Raw genomic sequence first — 18035 nt, forward strand, 5'->3', positions numbered from 1 at the left:
GCTGTCCATCTCCCTCTCTGCGTGCCTGTTTGGGCCTGTGCTGGGGGGTGGTCCAGCTCCACTTGCCTGCCCTGCTGTGCCGCACAGGGTGGAGACCCTGGGCTGTGCAATGTTGTGAGGTCTGAGTGCAGCACGCACAGTGAAAATCAAGGGTCGGGAGTGTGTGGCTTTTCTGATCCTCACAGGAAATCTTGAAAAGATCAAAGGCTGCAGTGCTGGAGGGGCCGGGCCCCATGGCACTGGGAAGGGCGCTGTCCTCTGCACGGACCCTCCGACGGGCCCAGGCCTGCTGCCAGGAGGAAGGACTGCAAAGGAGCCCCAGTGTGCAGTGCGCGCAGCAGCACCCAGGCGGCCTGAGCCCTGGGAGGGATGTTTGCTGGACCAGCCTGAGCACTGGGACGCCACGTTCATGAGAACCCTTTATGCCAGCACAGCCAGCCCCTGCCTGTCGGGAACGCAGCTCCCCCTTGCCTGCCTGTGCCCACCGCCCCTCCTGGTCTGACCCAGAGGCCTAGCCTCCGTGCCAACATCCTGCTCTAGGAGGAGGTACAGGGCTTGGCCTGGGTGCAGGCAGGACCTGGTAGGGATGGAGAGGGGGAAGAACTGAGGAAAGAGTTCTGGCAGGAGGAGCCACGTGCAGGCATTGCAGCAATCCCAGGCTCACCGAGGCGGAGCCATCCCTGCGGGACAGCGCCTTGAAACTAGCGAGGGGCCAGTCTGCAGGGAGTGGGCGCAGCCTCCTGGCAGCAGGTCTCGGTGTGTGTGGGGGGAGGGGGTGGGTGTTGTAGCACCAGGTGCCCTGGGGCGGCTGCCTTTGAGGCTGGACTGACTGTGTTGAATGCCTTCCCCCATGCCACTGAACCACACTTCATGACCCGCGCAGGGTCAAAGTGCACGTGCCCGAGGGGTGAGTCCAGGGAGACTGCCAGCATGGCTGCAGGGGAGGGCAGCACCAGAGCGCCTGGGGCGGACAAACCCGGGCCAGGGCACGTGACTCAGACCCTGGCCAGTGCCCGCAGTTCTGGGTCTCAGGTTGAACCAAACCAAACACCAGCCTCTGCCTGGAGAGAACTTTTTATTTTCAGGCTCTACAGTCCTTTTTGAAGTTCTGAATTGCGTTGAAATAAACACTGCAGCTGAGTAAACTGCACTCTGTCTTCTTGGCACGAAGTCATTCAGCTCTGCACGGAGCAGCTCTGGGAGGAAGCCAAGGGCAAATGCATCTTCCTTGGTTGGTGGGACCCAGGTGGCAGGCGTCACGTGAGCACCAGAGCTGCCCCTCGGCTGCCCAGCAGAGGCGAGGCACAGGTGGCTCAGATGTCCTCGGTCCAGTCGGCCTTCGGCCTCGCTCACTGAGGCACCGTGAGGACAAGCCACGCAGAGCAGGAGCCACGGTTCCGCGTGGGCATCAGCGCTGCGCCCCAGGGTGAGGAGCAGGACGCCTTCCTGCTGGGCATGGGCCTGGTTCACGTCTCTCCTTTTTCGGTGACAGTTAGGGCTCCTGCTTACTATACACTTCCCTCTGACGTGTTCTCTGACCCTCCTCCATTGGTGAGACTGCGGCAGACGCGCTTCCACTGTCCCAGGCCTTCACTGACCCTCTTGGCCTCAGCCCAGCTCTCGTCCTGCTGTGCTGGTGCTCGGGGCTCCTGGAGCTGCATCTCCTAGAAGGCAGAGCTCCCTGTCCCCGGGGCCCGACAGGCGTGCTACGGTTCCGCTACGACTCACTTTGGGTGGTGGCGATGCAGGTGACGAATGCTCAGCCCAAGCCCAGTCCAGGGTGGACTCCCAGGGCCTGCAGGCTGAAATGTGAGGCCCGCCACTGGAGCCACTCGAGGATCTACTCCGTTTGTCTCAGTGTTCTGGAGAAGTTTTCTAGAGCAGTTTTGAACGCTTGCAGCAAGAAAGCACCAAGCTCATTGCTTGTTTCTTCGATGTCTGGGTCAAAACTCCCGTAGAGGGGCGTGGAGGCCTGGATATCCTCCCTGTGGGCTTGCAGCAGCACCACTCGCAGCTCCTCGGCGATCAGGTCATACTTCTGCTGGTCAAACCTGGCCAGGCCCAGCTCGTCCTGGGGATAGGCAGCGTCCTCAGGGTAGCAGTCTCTCGGCACTGGGAACTCGATGCGCCGCAGCCTGGGGAGCTCGCAGAGGGCAGTGAAAAGGCGCCTGAGGGCGCGGGCCGACAGCGGGTTCCCCAGGAACCTGAACTCCTGCAGCCGGCGGCAGGGGCTCAGGCCCAGGATCATCATGCCCACGTGGTTATCGGCGATGCTGCAGTCCTCCAGGGTCAGCACCCTCAGCGTCTGGGCGGCCTGGCCCAGCAGCCTGAAGAAAGTCGAGGGAAACAGGTGGACCAGGTTGTGTCCACTGAGGTCCAGCACCTCCAGGTGGCCGGCATGGACACAGTCTGCCAGGTAGGCCATGTCCGCGTGGTTCAGGGCGCAGTTGGCCAGGTCCAGTGTGCGTAGCGGGGTCCTCAGGGGGCTGCGGGAGAACAGCACGGGTGAGGAGAGGGTCTGGGGGTCGGGTCACAAACCAGCGTGTGGCCAAACCCATCTGATGGCTGAGTTCAAGCAGCCGGCGCACCACGGGGGGCTTTGGTATTTCCGAGTGGTGAAAAGCCAGAAGAGGAGCAAATGGTTCGTGACACCTGAAAGCTATGTGCAATTCAGACATCAGTGTCCCTAAATGGGTTTGCGGGTACACAGGCCACAGCCACACTCACACTCGTGTGTGGTCTGTGGCCACGTTGGTGCCGCCACATGGAGATGAGCGTGCTCACTGTGTGAAGAACCAACCTTACCCAGGAGAGCTTTGCGTCCCGAGCACCGAAGATGGCAAATTTGTTTTATCAGCAACCCGATTCGTGTTGTGCGTAGGGAAATCACGCACACGGCTCCGGCAGACCGTGAACTAGCAGGAAACAGCACATCACTCCCCTCAACAAAGATGGAGCCTGGCTCTGCAGCTGGGAAGTGAAGCCTACTTTGCCCCTGCCTGGGGCTCTGCATCTGCGGTCTGATTAGTCGCCGTTGGGCAGACAGGCAGTGAGAGAAGGCAGTCTCGGTGCTCGCCTCTCAGGGGACACAGCTCCATCTCCGGGACGTCATCTTGCTGTCTGTCCTCTCTGAGCCAGAAAATGTCACCAGGCTCCTGCCCACTGTCCCCTCCAGCCCCCTCTCCCACAGTGGGCCCCGTGCACGTCCTGCTTACCCTCACCTGCCCGAGGGCCTAGGTGTGGCCAGTGCCTCCATTCAAGGCCACCTGGACCCACCCCTCCCTGGCTGCTGCCTCTGCCTCTCTTCAAGGCAGAGCTGGTGAGAGGCAGACACCCTCTGCTGCAGGACTCCCAGTGCCCAGAGTCCAGGCTTCTCATGAGAGACTCCAAAGAAGGACCTCACCCCTTTGGGCCTTTCCATGAGCCCGCAGCTCCCAACAACCGTGGATAGCAACTTTGAGCTGAGCTGCACAGGGGCCCTGACCTGGGGAGAATGTGTGTGAAGCCACCAGGGCTTGAGGTGGTAACCACACACCATGATGCAGTTGCTTCTGTCAGGAGAGTGAAATGGGCTCCATCACTGCCCCTCCAGGTCCCCTGCCCCGGGTGGCCCCCTGGACTTACCCAAGCAGCGTTGGGATCTTCCCGGTCAGCGTGGAGAAGGCCACACTCAGCTCGGTGAGGTAGGCCATCCGGCCAAGTTCCCCGGCGATGGAGGTGAGGAGGGAGTCCTCACTGCCAGGGCTCGGGGCACAGGTTGGGGGCATGTCAAAGGCCTTGGTGGGCAGGGTGAGTGAGGCCAGCTGGGGGAAGCCCACCTGGACCAGCAGCTGCTGCACGTGGCCGGCATGCAGCCGCACATTGTGCACCACCTCGAGCTTTCGCAAAGTGCCCGGCCCGGCCAGGCGCAGCACATGCAGGAGCTGGCCAGGGCTGAGGCTGTCAGCCCGAAATGAGGGACAGCGCACCCGTAGAGGGGCCGGACCTGCTGGCTGCAGGGCCTGCACCACAGCCTCAAAGTTGCCCTCGGTGACAAAGAGGTCAGCAAGGACCTCAATGGGGCGCCCGGCCACAGGAGGCCCAGCCTGCAGCTCACAGCAGGTCCTAGCCAGCAGCTCGGTGCGGCCCCACCTGCCCAGCGCCCTCCTGCAGGGGCACCGCTGCACCTGCACGTCACGGACGCCTGTGAGGTCAGCCAGTCGCAGCCGCTGCCGGCCGCCATGCAGCACGTGGCTTGCGAGGCCCCGCACGCAGGCCTCCAGGCAGGCCCTGCAAGCCCGGTCACGCAGGTCCTCAGGGTGGTCGGCACTTGGCCCCAGCAGTGCACCCAGCCGGAACTCCTCCAGCGGCCAGTGTCCCAGCACCGCACAGACCACCTCCGCCTGCTCCTGCAGGTAGCTGGCTTTGAACAGCAGTGGGTAGAGGTTGTGCGCCACACTGTCCAAGCCCTGCTGGGCCAGCTGGGGGTGGGACACCAGGGCTTCAGCAGAAATGAAGCGAAGCGACTGCATTGCGCCTGTCCCCCTGCCACTCTCCCCAGGCTGTGCCCTTCAAGCCTATTTTTAGCTGTAGCTGCTTTGGGCCGAAGCCGTGAGCCACCCTTGCAGTCATCTGACTGCTATTTTTGTCCTGGGGCGCCTGCTTGGCTGTGACCCGAGCGGTGCATGCTGGATCTCGTGGCCCCAGCTGGTGAAGGCAGAGCGGCTTCAGCTAGGGGTGCCCCTTGCAGAGCTGATCAGGCGCCCCAGGACAGACCTGCAGAAGCCAGCCCGGGAGGTGCCGGTGCAGGCGGAAGGGGACGACAGCGGCACAGGCCCCGACTGCCATCTGCCATCTAGTCGGGGGCTGTAGCACACTCAGGCTGACCAGCACGGCCTTTCCTGAGTGGCCCTGGGGTCTCGAGCCTTCCTGTGTCTTATGCCTGGAAGTCAGACGTGGGTCTGGGTGTGGGGAGGCATCTGACTTTAGGCAGAAGATGCTAAGCCCCCCGGGGCCAGCACTGCACCCCATGTCCTCAAGTCTTCAGTCCCCCAGTGGGCTTCAGGCTTCAGTGTCCCATGGAGGGGAGGCCACTTGTACAACATCTGGGGAGGGCCTGATAGGCAGGTAAGGCTGCAGGTAGTCGCGGGGCCCCAGCACGAGCAGAAGTGACAACTGAGCGACCGGACCCTCCCCTGCTGAACCCTTCACTCAGCTCAGGCCCCCAGGGTGTGCCTGGAGGTCACAGGCAAGAAGAGGAGAGACAGAGGCAGAGATGGGCGTGGAGGGCGGGAAGGAGATGGAGCTGCCTTGGGGGACCCACCAGCCCCACGTCTGACCATCCCCAGCTCGTCCTCTGGCCTGTGCTTCTCCAAGGACAGGGAGGGGGTTCTGCTGCAGGGTGGAGCCCCAGGCGTTCTCAGGGAGGGTCTGTGCAGAAGATGGTGGGACCTGGCCGGATATCTCCTCAGGTGTGGCTGTCCTTGGTGGGTGTGGACATGGGCCAGGGCGGAACCCACAGCACCTTCCCTCATGAGCTGCAAGTGACATCAGACACGTGGCCTTCTTTCTGGGCCAGGCGAAAGAATCCAGAGTGCACATAGAAAGCACGATATGTTCGTGTCTCAAAGTTCTGAACACATCAGTCCTGACACAAAGCAGGCAGCTTATGGCAGCCAACAGTACCTGTGTGGACTCAGCACTGGTGTCCTGGCCTTGCCACCAGGTCCCTGGGCCTGGGGAGTGGGCAGGGAGCCTGCACCAACCGGACCTCAGGAGATCTTCCTTCCCTTGTGTGTGGGGTGGTGCTTCTCTGGGGAACACAGATGCCAACAGCACCTGAGCTTGGGTCAGGGTGGAATTTTAGTCCATGTCCCCCAACGTGGGGTGGGGGGTCCAGGAAGTGACCAGTCTCCCCTAAAGTCCTGTCAGGCCTAAGGCAAGTACCACACATGCTAACTACACACAACACATTAAAAAAAAAAAAAAAAAACCTGAGATCCAGTTATTCCAAGAGGCTGGCCCTGTGTTGGGGATGGACCAGGGGGACAGGCCTGGGGACAGGCCTGCCCTCTCGCCCTTGCTGGCCTGGAAGGTGGGTGTAAGGGGCAAGTGTAGTCCTAGTACGTCTCTCTCTGGCCCTAGGACACCACAAGCCGACTGTGGGTGTGGTACAGGGTGGCACTGCACAGAGCTCAAGGCTGCTCCTGCCAGGACCACACAGTGAGAGGGGAGGAGGGTCAGGCCAGGCCCAGCAGGCAGGGCCTCACAGGACGACTGTCGGTGTGAAGAGCCCCCAGCTCGGTGCTGGGCTCATTCGTGTACAAGCCTGGGGGGAGGTCTTTCTGCTCCTGCTGACCAGTGCTCTCCCCTGAGGAACAGCTTCTTATCCAGGTGGGTCACAGCTGTCAAAAGAACAGTGGCTGTTACCTTCCATGGACGCCTCCCGCCTGCCCCTCTGTTCCCATGACTGCGACGGCACAGCCAAGCCCACATCACAGGCACCAGCACGGGGCTACAGGCCGATTCTCCCTGAAGGCACAGCTGCGCTGGAGCTGCTGTCTTGTGGGTAAAGGAGTTTGGGCCCTAAAACAGGACAACACATGTCCATTCTGTGCTTGCTGCTCTGAGCCCAGACCCCAGTGCCTCTGGGTGTGTCTCCTCTGTGTCTCAGAGCAAAGACCACTTCACACGTGTGGAGTCTGCAGAACACAAAATGCACGTGTCCACCGTGACTGGAGCAGAGTTTTCTCCCCCGAGCTCCACAAGGCTCTCGGTCCCCATGGGCTGCTACGGTGTCTCCCTGCATGGGTCCGTCCTTTGTGCCCCCTGCCCCGCCACCTGAGGGATCCCGCAGCGCTGGGGGCTCTGTCTCGAGCTGGCCGCTGTGAAAATGCCTACACACCTGCTCTGTGAACACGATTAGCGGAGCCCGGCTCTGGGCACCCAAGGAGTGAATCTCTTCACTGGGTGGAGCCAGCCGGCAGGCGAGGTCTCGGCTTTGTCCCTCACCAATGCCACCTCACAGCTACACTGGCACTGGGAGGTCGGCAACTAGAAGCCGCCTCCCACAGCCACTTCCTGTGTCAGGGCACCCAGTGGGGGGCTTCAGCCAGCAGCAGGGGACAGTGTGAGTGGCGTCAGCCGCTCCTGCGGGTGCTCTCGGCCGTGCTCTGGCCTCCGGGAGCTGATCTGGGAAGACAACCGCACCAGGAGACGAGTGGCAGTCTCTCCCACGCAACTAACCAGGAGCCCTGCTGTCAGCCCTTAGTTACCTGGGTGCTTGAGCTTTGAGGAGCTGTGGGCTGGGTGGGGGGGGGGGGAGGAAGCCCCTCAGTGCTAGGCTGAGCTGTCCCTCCGGAAACATCTGGAGCACGTGCCAGGCAGCCAGGGTGGCCTTTGGGCGGGCCTGGGGGAAGCGAGGCCCTTGGTTACCCCAGGGCCAGCAGGAACACCCATTACAGAGGGTGCAGTCCAGCCTGGGGCTTGGGGGTCGGCTCTGAGGAGGGAAGGGACCGCTCATCAGAACTGAGTCGCAGGGCACAGTGAAGGTCTGGGCACACGGACTCCAGGGCTCGTGACACTCAGCCCAAAGCCCTGATCCTTGGACTCCCGGCTCCAGGACCTCAATCCTGCCTCCCACCTCTTCTCACACTGCCCAGGCAGGACCCTGAGTGGACGCAGGCCAGGCTAAACCCACAGCCTCAGAGAGGCAGTCTCTCTGAAGGTGCTGCTGGTGAGCACGGCTCCTGCCTGACCCTCTGCCTGGTCACCTCGCTGTGTTCTGGGGGCACGTCTGGGTGCACACAGGGCTGTGGTGGAAAACACTGGGACTTGCCCAGGGAGGGGACCCATCAGAAGGCTGGGGACATGGGGCTATGTGCGCATTCCAGGAAGGACAGCCCCAGACCTTCGTCCACGGACTCCACGCCTGCTTCTCCACGAAGCTTGGTTTAGAAACACCTGAGCTGATCGCCAGGGGGTAGCAGCTAGACCTGCACTAGCCCTGAGGATGGGGCCTCATTCCCTGGCTCCACCTGCCTGAGAAGTCTCTGATTTCAGGGCCACCAGAGTGCAGGGTGGCGCTGATTCCCATGCAGACCAGGCTGGTGGGGCACGCAGAGGGGTCTCAGAGGAGGGACACTCACAGCCGTGGTGACCTGGCCACCTTCTAGCTGCAGCTGGGAGCTCCTCACAGGAAGGGGAGGTCAGGCATCACAAAGTAACTGCTGGAGGCAGGATGGCCTGGGGTGGACGGTGTAGCCAAGGCCACTGGCACTGTCCCCTGTCAACTCAGAATTCTTGGGCACTGCAGATGAGAAGCCAGTTAGGGGCCAGCCCTTCAGTGCCCTTCATGTCCAGGAACACCCACCCTGCCAGAATCCTCTGGTGCTGACCGGATGTAGCATCTCAGGGAAAACACAAGTGAGCCCCAGGCCCTCACCCACCTCCCAGCCTCAGCTCACCTGCGCCCAAAGTTGCACGAAATGAACAGAGGTTCATAAAGAAGTCACCGCACCTGTTGGTTCAACCCGCAAGGCTGGGCCCCGACAGGACGGCAGCACTGCAGAAAGCCAGCGGCACCACGAAGCTTAGGAAGAACTTGCCCCACCTTTTCTGAAACCAGTCAGACCCGGCGAGACGAAAGGCCAGAGACGGAGGTGCTCAGGTCTGGCATCTGAGGACCTAACTTGGCCCTGATATCTTGGGCCTTGGGCCACCAGGCTGGGCTCTGTGACAGTTTAGATGTGCAAGTCACAGAGGAGGCCAATAAGGGCCACGCGGGGACAAGTGTCATTGTGCAGGAGGCTGTCACCGCTTGGGACACCTGCATCCTACATTGGATGGAATTCCAGGCTTCTGGCTTCGGCCTGGCCCAGCCTTGGCTGTTGCAGTCATTTGGGGAATAAACCAGTGGATTGAAGATTTGTCTCATGTTTCTCTCTCTCTCTCTCTCTCTCTCTCTCTCTCTCTCTGTTGCTCTGCCTTTCAAATAAATAAAAACTTTTAAAGGGAAGAAGACGGGCCATGTGGCTTAAATACAAAGCTGGACCACAGCAGCTGCCTTGGGTGGTACCCTGAGTCTCCCATGCATCAGCTCAGAGCAGGGGCTCTCCCTGCCACACCCAGCGGTGACTCCGCCCACTGGGCATACAGCGCCTCCTCCTCAGGAGGTGTCGTGTGCACTTTGCACTTTGTCAAACACAGTTTTGTTGGGATATAAATGACATGCAAGGGGCCAGTGCAGTGGCGTAGTGGGTAAAGCTGTGCCTGCAGTGCCAGCAGCTCCTATGGGTGCCATTTTGTGTCCCGACTGCTCTACTTCTGATTCAGATCCCTGCTAACGTGCCTGGGAGATGGCCCAGGTGCTTGGGTCCCTGCACCCATATGTGAGACCCAGAAGAAGCTCCTGGCTCCTGACCAGCCCAAGTTCCTTGTTCTCCTTCTATCTGGTTAAAAGCAGGACATACACTTCTAAGTGTCGATGCTCTTCCCTCTTCCATACAAAGAGGAGGAGAATAATTTGTAAAAAGTGACAGGCAAAGCCGTAGTTTTGCAGCCTACACGCACATGATCCAGAGCCCACACATCTACCCTCATAGGAGTCCCTGCACCCAACCACCCTGGCCCAGGGGAGCTCTTCTCTGAACATTTCTGGACTGAGTTTTTTATGGTTCCATTACATCTCCATTGTTGGCTTCTTGGTTTGTTATTTTGTGGTCATTTTAGAGCTTGTAACTCAGTAGAGTCCATCTCAAACAGTCTCACCGCACTTCACGCAAACTATCAAACCTCACAGGGTACCTCTATGTCTCCCCCAGCCACCAGACACTTTAATTGCATATGCATTGTAAACGCATTACTATTATCTTGTAAACAGCCAGCTACCACTTGAAGAGGTTTCAATAAGAGGAAGAAAGTCTCTTATGTGCCTGGTTCACTTCCTGTTTCCTCAGGGACATCATGTAACATTTGTTGTGGCACGAGGCCACTGGTCAGAAACGGTGTTTGCGTTTTTTTTTTTTTTTTTTTTTTTTTTTTACAGGCAGAGTTAGACAGAGAGAGAGAGAGAGAGAGAGAGAGAGAGAGAGAGAAGTCTTTCTTTTTCAGTTGGTTCACCCCCCAAGTGGTTGCTATGGCTGGCGCGGCGCGCCAATCTGAAGCCAGGAGCCAGGTGCTTCTCCTGGTCTCCCACGCGGGTGCAGGGCCCAAGGACCTGGGCCATCCTCCACTGCCTTTCTGGGCCACAGCAGAGAGCTGGACTGGAAGAGGAGCAACCGGGACAGAATCCAGCGCCCCAACCGGGACTAGAACCCGGGGTGCTGGCGTCGCAGGCGGAGGATTAGCCTGGTGAGCCGCGGCGCTAGCCAAGAATGAAAGGTTTTGCCAGGCCACAGCTTCTCTTCTGGAGCCATGGCCGTGGAGCTGTGTGCTGCCGTCGTCAGCTCTGCCGCTCTCAACATCGCATACTTCTCTCGGGGTACTCTTAAGATGCTCTGTTCATCACTGGTTTGTGTAGCTGACTGTGGAGGCCTCCCGTGTGTCTGCTGTTTAGGCTTATGGTTTCCTATCTGGAAAACAGTGCGGTTTCTTCTGTGCACATCCGTGTCGCTGTGGCCGGCACATTCGCTGAGATGCTGTCTCAACAGCACTGCTGGGCTCTTCAGGCCTTGTTCTGAGCTGCTGCCACGTCACTGGGGAACAGTGTGTAGGTGAGTGGAGCAGGGGCCAGCCCTGGGCCATTCTCCACTCCTGAGCTCTCTACCCAATGCCCTGTGAACTGTGGGTTTTCCACCAGGCTGTGGGGACAGGTGCAGCCACACCCACTGTTTACCAGGACCTGGTCTCTAGTCTCAGAGGGGCCTCCTTGGAAGAACCTGATGGTCAGCACCTGGTGGGCACACTGTGCAGGTTCTTGGCCCTGCTGCCTTGGTCTCCCCAACACTGCAGTGGCTGCCGACCTCGCTGGCTGCCTCTCCCAGCTCTGGACTTGCAACCCTTGGGGAGAGGCCTGGGTAGTGGCCGGCTCCTGTCTCTTCTCTCTGCTCTGAGGGACACAGTTTTTGTCACTGGGTGTCCTGAGAGCTGAGATCTTTCACGCTTACCATTGTTGGTTTGCTTTTTGCTTGTTTGTGTTTCTTCCCTATTACCTTGCCTTGGGTGAAGGTGAAAGTTTTTTTTTTTTTTAAAGATTTATTTTAAAGTCAGAGTTACAGATCTTCCATCCTCTGCTTCACTACCCAGATGGCCACAATGGCTGGGGCTGGGTCAGGCCAAAGCCAGGAATCTGGAATTTAATCTTGGACTCCCATGTGGGTGGCAGAGTCCCCAGCACTTGGGCCATCCTCTGCTGTTTTTCCTGGGTCATTAGGGAGCTGGATCAGTAGTGCAGCAGCAGGACTTGAATCAGAACCCTCATGGAATGCCACTGTTACAGGCGGTGGCTTTACTGGCTATGCCGCAACACCAGCCCTGGTTTGTCTTTAAATAAAAGGAAATTCAAATTTGTCTGACAATCTTTCCATTTATAGTTGGCCTCCAGTTCTGCACTGGATGCAGCCCATCACCGACCAGAAACATTTGAAAAGAGAAATCCTGTCCGTACTGCACTCAAGGCCTAACCATTTCCCCTAAATGACACAGTCTAATGACCATCTGTGTAGCACTTACATTGTTAGTGCTAGTGATCGCGTTAGTGACCCAGAGACGATGCCACATGCAGGGAGCACGGGTGCTCGTCGTGCGCAAACCGCACCGCTTTATTACAGAAGGGGCCTCGGCATCTGAAGACGTTAGCACCCGGGGGACTGTGGGCCCACGCCCTGGGGATGACTGTGCTGACTTAGGTGAACACTGAGCTCCCTTCTGGGGCCCACGCCAGTCAGCACCCACCACCCAAACTCACGGTCAGGGGCTGCACTGCCCAGGGGGCTGACCGCACTCACACACGGGGGCCTGGCTGCCTGCCTCCTGCTCTAGCTCGTCTTCCTCGATGCAGGTTCTGGTGTCAGACGGCCAGGGCCCGAGGGCAGGGCTGGTGGACAGCGCAGGTTCGGTGGCCCCAGGAAGGAGGAAGCCTGGCTGCCGGAGGAGCTGCTGCTCTCTGAGATGGTAGAGTGGGGTCTCTTGACGCGGGTGGCATGGTCGACGGAGGACACTGCGATGGACGCTTGGGTTTGCGGCGCTGGAAGGGAGCGACAGGGACCGGTGCTGGAAGGGACCTGGGAGGTCTGGCTTCTGCAGAGCGGGCCCATCGCCCGCACTCGTCCACCCACCCTGACACACAGGCCTTCACCTGTTCCCTTCATGATGTGGTCGATGGCCCGGTCGCTGATGGCTGCTTCACTGGGCTGGATGTCCAGGAAGGGCTTGCTGCCCATGCCCATCGACGCCACTTCCCGCATCCTGAGTTCTAGGTGGAGGGAGGCGTGACAGTTTCCAAAGCCACCCTCACAGTGATGTCATCCCCTCAGCCCGGTCAGGGGTGGGAAGCAGGGCCTGCCCAGGGCTTCATGCCCTGGGTGTCAGGGGCCAGGGGGCCTGGTCTGGGTGAGGAGGAGGCCCCTGTGCCAGAAGCCAAATAGAGGGGGACAGATCCTGAGGGGACATGAGTCCACAGGAAAAGACAAAACCATCACTTCCTGGTAGTGTCTGAATATTGAGAGGAGAACAAAGCACAGGGTGAGAGTACAAGGATGAGTTTATTCATGGTAAAAGTAAGCAAAGGAAAAAGGGTAATAATTGGGGCCAGCACTGTGGTGTAGCAGGTAAAGCCACTGCCTGAAGTACCAGCATCCCATATGGGTGCCAGTTCGAGTACAGGCTCTGTGCTATTGCCTGGGAAAGCAGTGGAAAGCAATGGCCCTGCACCCATGTGGGAGACTTGGAGGAAGCTCCTGGCTCCTGGCTTCGGATCTGCCCAGCTCTGGCCATTGCAGACATTCCAGTGATGGAAGGCCTCTCTCTCTCTCTCTCTCTCTCTCTCTCTAACTCTGCCTTTCAAAACAAAGAAATAAATCTTCTTTAAAAAGGTAATAATTGTGAGGAAAAAAAAATGTGTGAAGGTAGAAAATAAAGTTACATCTGCTACTGGATTCATATTTGCATAGCTAAAACCCAAGAGTCGTGATGCACATGCAGAATACTAGCACTGTTCTGACCAAAAGTGGTTTGTGTCTTGGGAGAACAGCAAGTGGGTGCCGAACCTAAGAGGGTCAGCAAGGCCCAGCCCGAGGCCTGTGTGTCCCTCCGCCTGCACACCTGTGCAGCTCATCTGACTCTGCCTGGAGAGACCAATCTGCTCCCAGGGGTTTGGGTTGGTAGAGTGTTTATGTGGAGAGGGGAGAATAAAGCAGAGCTGAGGGCATGGGCTGAGCTGATGCCTGTCGGGTGGGCAAGAAGCCCAAGGACGTGGAACAGTCACAGAAGAGACGTGGAAACCACAAGGAGGGCACCAGGCTTGGCCTTCCTCCTCCCAGCAGAGGCTGGCTCCACATGTGTTGAAAGAGAGGACGGGGAGGCCACAGGTGCATGTGGTGGGAGGCCACAGCCCCAAGGCCACAGAGAGAGGGGCTTGGTGGTCATCTTAGGAGTTTGGACCCTTGGTCCCAGCGATTCAAGGGCCTGCGGGTCAGAGCTGCCAGCAGCGGGCTGGCTCTGCCAGGGCAGTCCAAGGCACCATGGTGAAGAAATTAAGGAAGAGGGGGACTGGGGTGGAAACAGAGGTCAGAGGAGACTTGTGTAGGACCCCAGTGGCAGGTGACAAGGTGGCCCATGGAGGAGGGGCTGCACCTGCCGGGAGACCAAGGGCCTCCTGCGGAACACAGCATCTGGACAAGAGGCCAGAGAGGAAAGCTGACCGGGGAGACTCAGGCCTCTTTCTGGGGCTGCTGCAGGGCCAAGTGGGCCAGGAAGGGTCTTGCTGACGCTGATTTTTAGGGGAGGAGGCCAAGTGTATGACTCCTGTTGGACCCGAGCTGACCAAGGCCTCTAGGATGGACCTCCAGCCCAGCCCCCGCCCACGGCCCTGCCGCCTCCCCACCTCTGTTCCGCAGTGCCTGCCGCCACAGGATCTTCCCGATCACCTCAGTCCAGGCCCTCTTGACTTCCACTGAGCTCGCCTGGAGAACGTAGGTATCCTGAGGTTTCCGACGCCTGCGAAACCAGATCTCAAACCTCAAGCCGCTGTCTCCCACGTTCTCGGTCAGGCCGATCTCAGCTGTCTGCAGGCAGCAAACACCATGCAGGCTGCAGCGTCAGGAGCCAGACCCTTGCCGAACAATGGGGCTTGCTGGCCCCAACGGTCTCGGAGAAGGTGGGCACCCACCCTGGAAACCACGTGACTGTGTGGCACGTGGGCACCAGAGCCCAGATGCACTTGCCAGGGGCAGCGTGGACTCAGTCCCCTCTTCTCCCCAGCAGCTCCCTCCTGGGGCCTGTTTCCCCAGTGGAGAAAAGAGGGCTGGCCCGGAGGGCCCTGTGGTGCCCTCGTATCTGCTGTGTCCCGGGTGACCACAGCCCCTCACTGCACTGATCCAGGTTACAGCTGTGGGATCCTTCCGTGAACCCAATGCCATTAATGTACAGAGTGAATACTTGTAAGTGTGCAGGGCTGAGTGTGCGAGGCTGTGAGCGTGCAAGGCTGTGATCCTCACGGCCCCTGCCAGGAGGGGGGACCTGCCTCCCTGGGAGACAGGTGAGGACCACTTGTGGAAACCCACCATGCCTTGTCACTTGGATAAAGCCCTGTCTGTGGACATCAGAGGCCCAGGGGAACCTTGTTCTCCTGCTCACCTGTATACAAAACCCCAGCACTGAGCCAGCGCATGGAAGACAGGTGTCTCCCAGGCGTGTTGAAAGGCCTAAAGTTCAGACATTCACCAAAGAGCTACAGAAAGTGAAAGCCACAGTGTGGCTCCTGCCAGCTCTGCTGAGTGCCAGTTTCTCTACCGGTCTCCAGTGAGACAAGGGTGTGAGATGCCCAGGGGCAGCAGGTGCTGTACCTTGAAGGACTGCTTGTACAGGTAGAGGTCGTGGCCTCTGTCCACCTTTTTGGTCTTGCTGAACAGGATGAGGTCTTCAAAGAGAAACACGCGCCTCAGGTACTTCCTCCTCCCACAGCAGACGAGAAACTCGTCCTGGCATCGGAGCTGCCCCTGCTCCTTCAAGTCCACCTGCAGGAAGCAAGCTGCCTCAGGGCCTTGGATGGTCCCAGGAGAGGTTCTGGTAGACATCTGGAGGCCAGCGCTGACACAGGGGTGGGAGCGTCAGGACAGGAACTGCAGCGCCACATTCAGAACTCAGGAGCTCACCCTTCCCACAGCCCTCCCACCTTACCCTCTGCGGCCCACAGAGCAAGGGAGAGACCCCCTCCCACACTCGACTGGATGCTGCTTGGGGACGAGGGTGGGGCCGCTCTTGTAAAAGCCCTCGTTCACTTTAGTGAAGCCCCCAGCTGCTGCAGTGCTGGGGTCTCAGGTACCACCAACCGGGGGAGCAGAAGTCCTCTGTGCATGATCCACTCAGGTACCCCAAGGAAGGGCGCCCCCTGTGCTGCCTGTCTGTCTGAGCACAGCTCACTCACATCGCAGCCACGGACAGCGTCCATGGCTAGCAGGTCGTTGCCGTGGCGCAGCTGGAAGCGGACCACCTCTCCGGCTGCCTGCAGCTCACCCAGCTCCTGCTCGCGGCCTGGGCAGCGGCTGGCCTCCTTGACCAGGTCCTGGAGCAGCAACACGTACTTGCCCATGCGCTGCACAGGCTTCAGCAGGTAGGAGGCCAGGTCCATCTTGTCGCCCAGCTCCTGCTGCTTGTCCTGCAAGGCCAGGCAGAGGTCAGCTGGGGCCAGTCCGAGGCCCGTGTGGTCTGCGGGGAGAGTGGGATGACCCTGACCTTGAAGAAGGCATTGCCATGGCTGCTGAGCAGGGCATCCGACTGGGGCTTGTTCTTGCTGTAGAGTGCATACATGTGGAACTCTTCCTCCTGGAGGAGGGGCAGCAAGTTGGGCTCAGGGCGATTCCCAGCCGCCTCCCACAGAGACCCTTAGGCGCAGTTCTCACTGCAGCCACCTGAGAGGGAGACTCAGTCCTTGCTGACCCCGAACAAGCCTCCCAGACAGTGGGCTACCGGGCATCAGTTTACCAATGCCCAGAGTATTAGAATTTGTAAGAGACAGACTGTGGGGTGGGGAGGATGCAACTGCACAGTGGGCCTGTGGGTGTTTGAGAAATTGTCACGATGCATGTCTATAGGAAACAACACAGAAGTTGCACCTTAAGTCTGAAAGTATTTTAAGAGACAGCTTAGGGGCCGTTGCCATGGCTCACTTGGTTAATCCTCTGCCTGCGGCGCCGGCATCCAATATGGGCGCTGGGTTCTAGTCCCTGCTGCTCCTCTTCCAGTCCAGCTCTCTGCTGTGGCCCAGGAAGGCAGTGGAGGATGGCCCAGGTCCTTGGGTCCCTGCACTCGCATGGGAGACCAGGAGGAAGCACCTGACTCCTGGCTTCGGATCAGCGCAGCACACGGGCCGTAGCGGCCATTTGGGGGGTGAACCAACAGAAGGAAGACCTTTCTGTCTCCCTCTCTCACTGTCTAACTCTATCTGTCAAATAATAAATAAATAAATTTTAAAAAGAGGCAGCTTAAAGGCAGAATGTGGGATTCTGTTGTGAATATTTATATTTGATGCTGAACCAGACAACACACTGCTCAGTGAGTGTCGAAGGCATTTTAGTTTCTTCTCAGAGCAACAGAAAACGGTCAAGATGGAACAGGGCCCACCTTTCCAGGTGAAGGGAGAGCAGTGCTGCAGAGCCAGGGACACGGGAGGTGGGGCGGGGCCATGCCTGCTGTGACCTTTGACCCTCAGCCCTCGGTGGCAAAGGGACAGGGCTCTGGGTAGATGGAGTCGATGACGTGGGCAAAGCTCCCTCTGTGGGTTACCCCAAACATGCAACATCAGCTTCTACTTACGAAGGCTCAGTGTCCTCTAGGGCATTGTGTGTTGGCTGCCTTAACACACCAGGCCACGGAGACCCCACTGGGGTTCGCTCTGCGCACCCAGCACCCACACCTGGGACACAGCCCCCCAGGAGGGGACTTACGTGTCTCAGGAAGCCACGGCCCACGGCCAAGGGGCAGTGCCGGCAGCGCTCCAGCTCCTGCAGGAAGCACTGCTGGTGGAAGTCACGGAGCTTCTCCACGTTCCCGAAGATGACGCTGCGCTTCCCTCGCAGGCCCTGGGGCAGGTCCATCCTGTCCATCTCTGGAAAGTAGTTGTCGATGACGTATCCTAAGGACCGGACATACTCCTGCTCCGTGGAGATCATCTCGGCCACTATGTGCTGCAGGCGGCTGTGGGGAGACACAGGGAGCCATGAAGTCCAGCCTGCCGTGGCCATGGGGCCAGGATCTGGGCTTCTTGCTAAAGACGCCGTGTGCTTTGGGCAGAAACAAAAAGCAGACTTTGAGAGTCTGGAGGAATAACCAGCGATTACCCTGGCATGGGCACATCTGGTGCGTGCAACTGAGCCAGTAGTTTCAAGTGTGCCCCACCCATGCCTCCCTCGCTCACCACCAACTGGAGTTGCACCTTTGATGGACAGGCACACGAGAAGGAAAGATGTATTTCTTTTTCTTTTTCTTTCTTTTTTTTTTTTTTTTTTGACATGCAGAGTTAGACAGTGAGAGAGAGAGGGAGAGAGAGAGAGAGAGAGAGAGAGAGAGAGAGAGAGAGAAAGGTCTTTCTTTTTCCGCTACGGCCAGTGTGTTGCAGCTGGTGAGCTGCGCCGATCCAAAGCCAGGAGCCAGGTGCTTCTCCTGGTCTCCCATGCAGGTGCAGGCACCCAAGCACCTGGGCCATCCTCCACTGCCTTCCTGGGCCACAGCAGAGAGCTGGACTGGAAGAGGAGCAACTGGGACAGAATCTGGTGCTCCAACCGGGACTAGAACCTGGGGATGCCGGCACCACAGGCAGAGGATTAGCCTAGTAAGCCGTGGCGCCATCCGGAAAGATGTATTTCAAAGAGACTTGTTGGCCAGCGCCGCAGCTCCACTTC

The 18035-nt window shown here is 59.0% G+C and overlaps 2 protein-coding genes across 3 annotated transcripts in view; both read right to left on the reverse strand.

Annotated features, from left to right (window-relative positions):
* Positions 1–1058: 1058 nt before the first annotated feature.
* On the reverse strand, positions 1059–6480 carry LRRC14B (leucine rich repeat containing 14B). The gene is made up of 2 exons (XM_051829793.3): positions 3625–6480; positions 1059–2486 (listed from the first exon to the last, which is right to left on the reverse strand). The coding sequence occupies exons 1-2, from the start codon at positions 4509–4511 to the stop codon at positions 1841–1843; spliced, it is 1533 nt and encodes a 510-aa protein (XP_051685753.1). The 5' UTR covers positions 4512–6480; the 3' UTR covers positions 1059–1840.
* Positions 6481–7397: 917 nt separating this feature from the next.
* PLEKHG4B (pleckstrin homology and RhoGEF domain containing G4B) overlaps positions 7398–18035 on the reverse strand; it is a 65366-nt gene continuing 54728 nt past the window's right edge. The window contains exons 15-21 of one of the 2 annotated variants that reach the window (XM_008251397.5): positions 17082–17331; positions 15871–15960; positions 15563–15793; positions 14982–15152; positions 14021–14201; positions 12275–12391; positions 7398–12163 (exon numbers count right to left, since the gene is read on the reverse strand). In XM_008251397.5, coding sequence (XP_008249619.4) covers positions 11955–12163; positions 12275–12391; positions 14021–14201; positions 14982–15152; positions 15563–15793; positions 15871–15960; positions 17082–17331 — 1249 coding nt within the window. In that variant the 3' untranslated portion in view covers positions 7398–11954. Of the gene's footprint in view, positions 12392–14020; positions 14202–14981; positions 15153–15562; positions 15794–15870; positions 15961–17081; positions 17332–18035 lie in introns of both variants that reach the window. The other variant, XM_017339228.4, reaches the window with a different exon arrangement.

This window comes from Oryctolagus cuniculus, chromosome 14, assembly GCF_051225735.1.
Source record: "Oryctolagus cuniculus isolate XC-2025 breed Fujian yellow rabbit chromosome 14, ASM5122573v1, whole genome shotgun sequence".
NCBI lineage: Eukaryota > Metazoa > Chordata > Mammalia > Lagomorpha > Leporidae > Oryctolagus > Oryctolagus cuniculus.

Excerpts from the sequence above, each read along its gene's own strand:
- LRRC14B (XM_051829793.3), bottom strand. The coding sequence starts at position 4,511 with ATGCAGTCGCTTCGCTTCATTTCTGCTGAAGCCCTGGTGTCCCACCCC. Across the intron at positions 2,487-3,624 it reads AAGATCCCAACGCTGCTTGG|CCCCCTGAGGACCCCGCTAC; the intron begins GTAAGTCCAGGG and ends GTTCTCCCGCAG.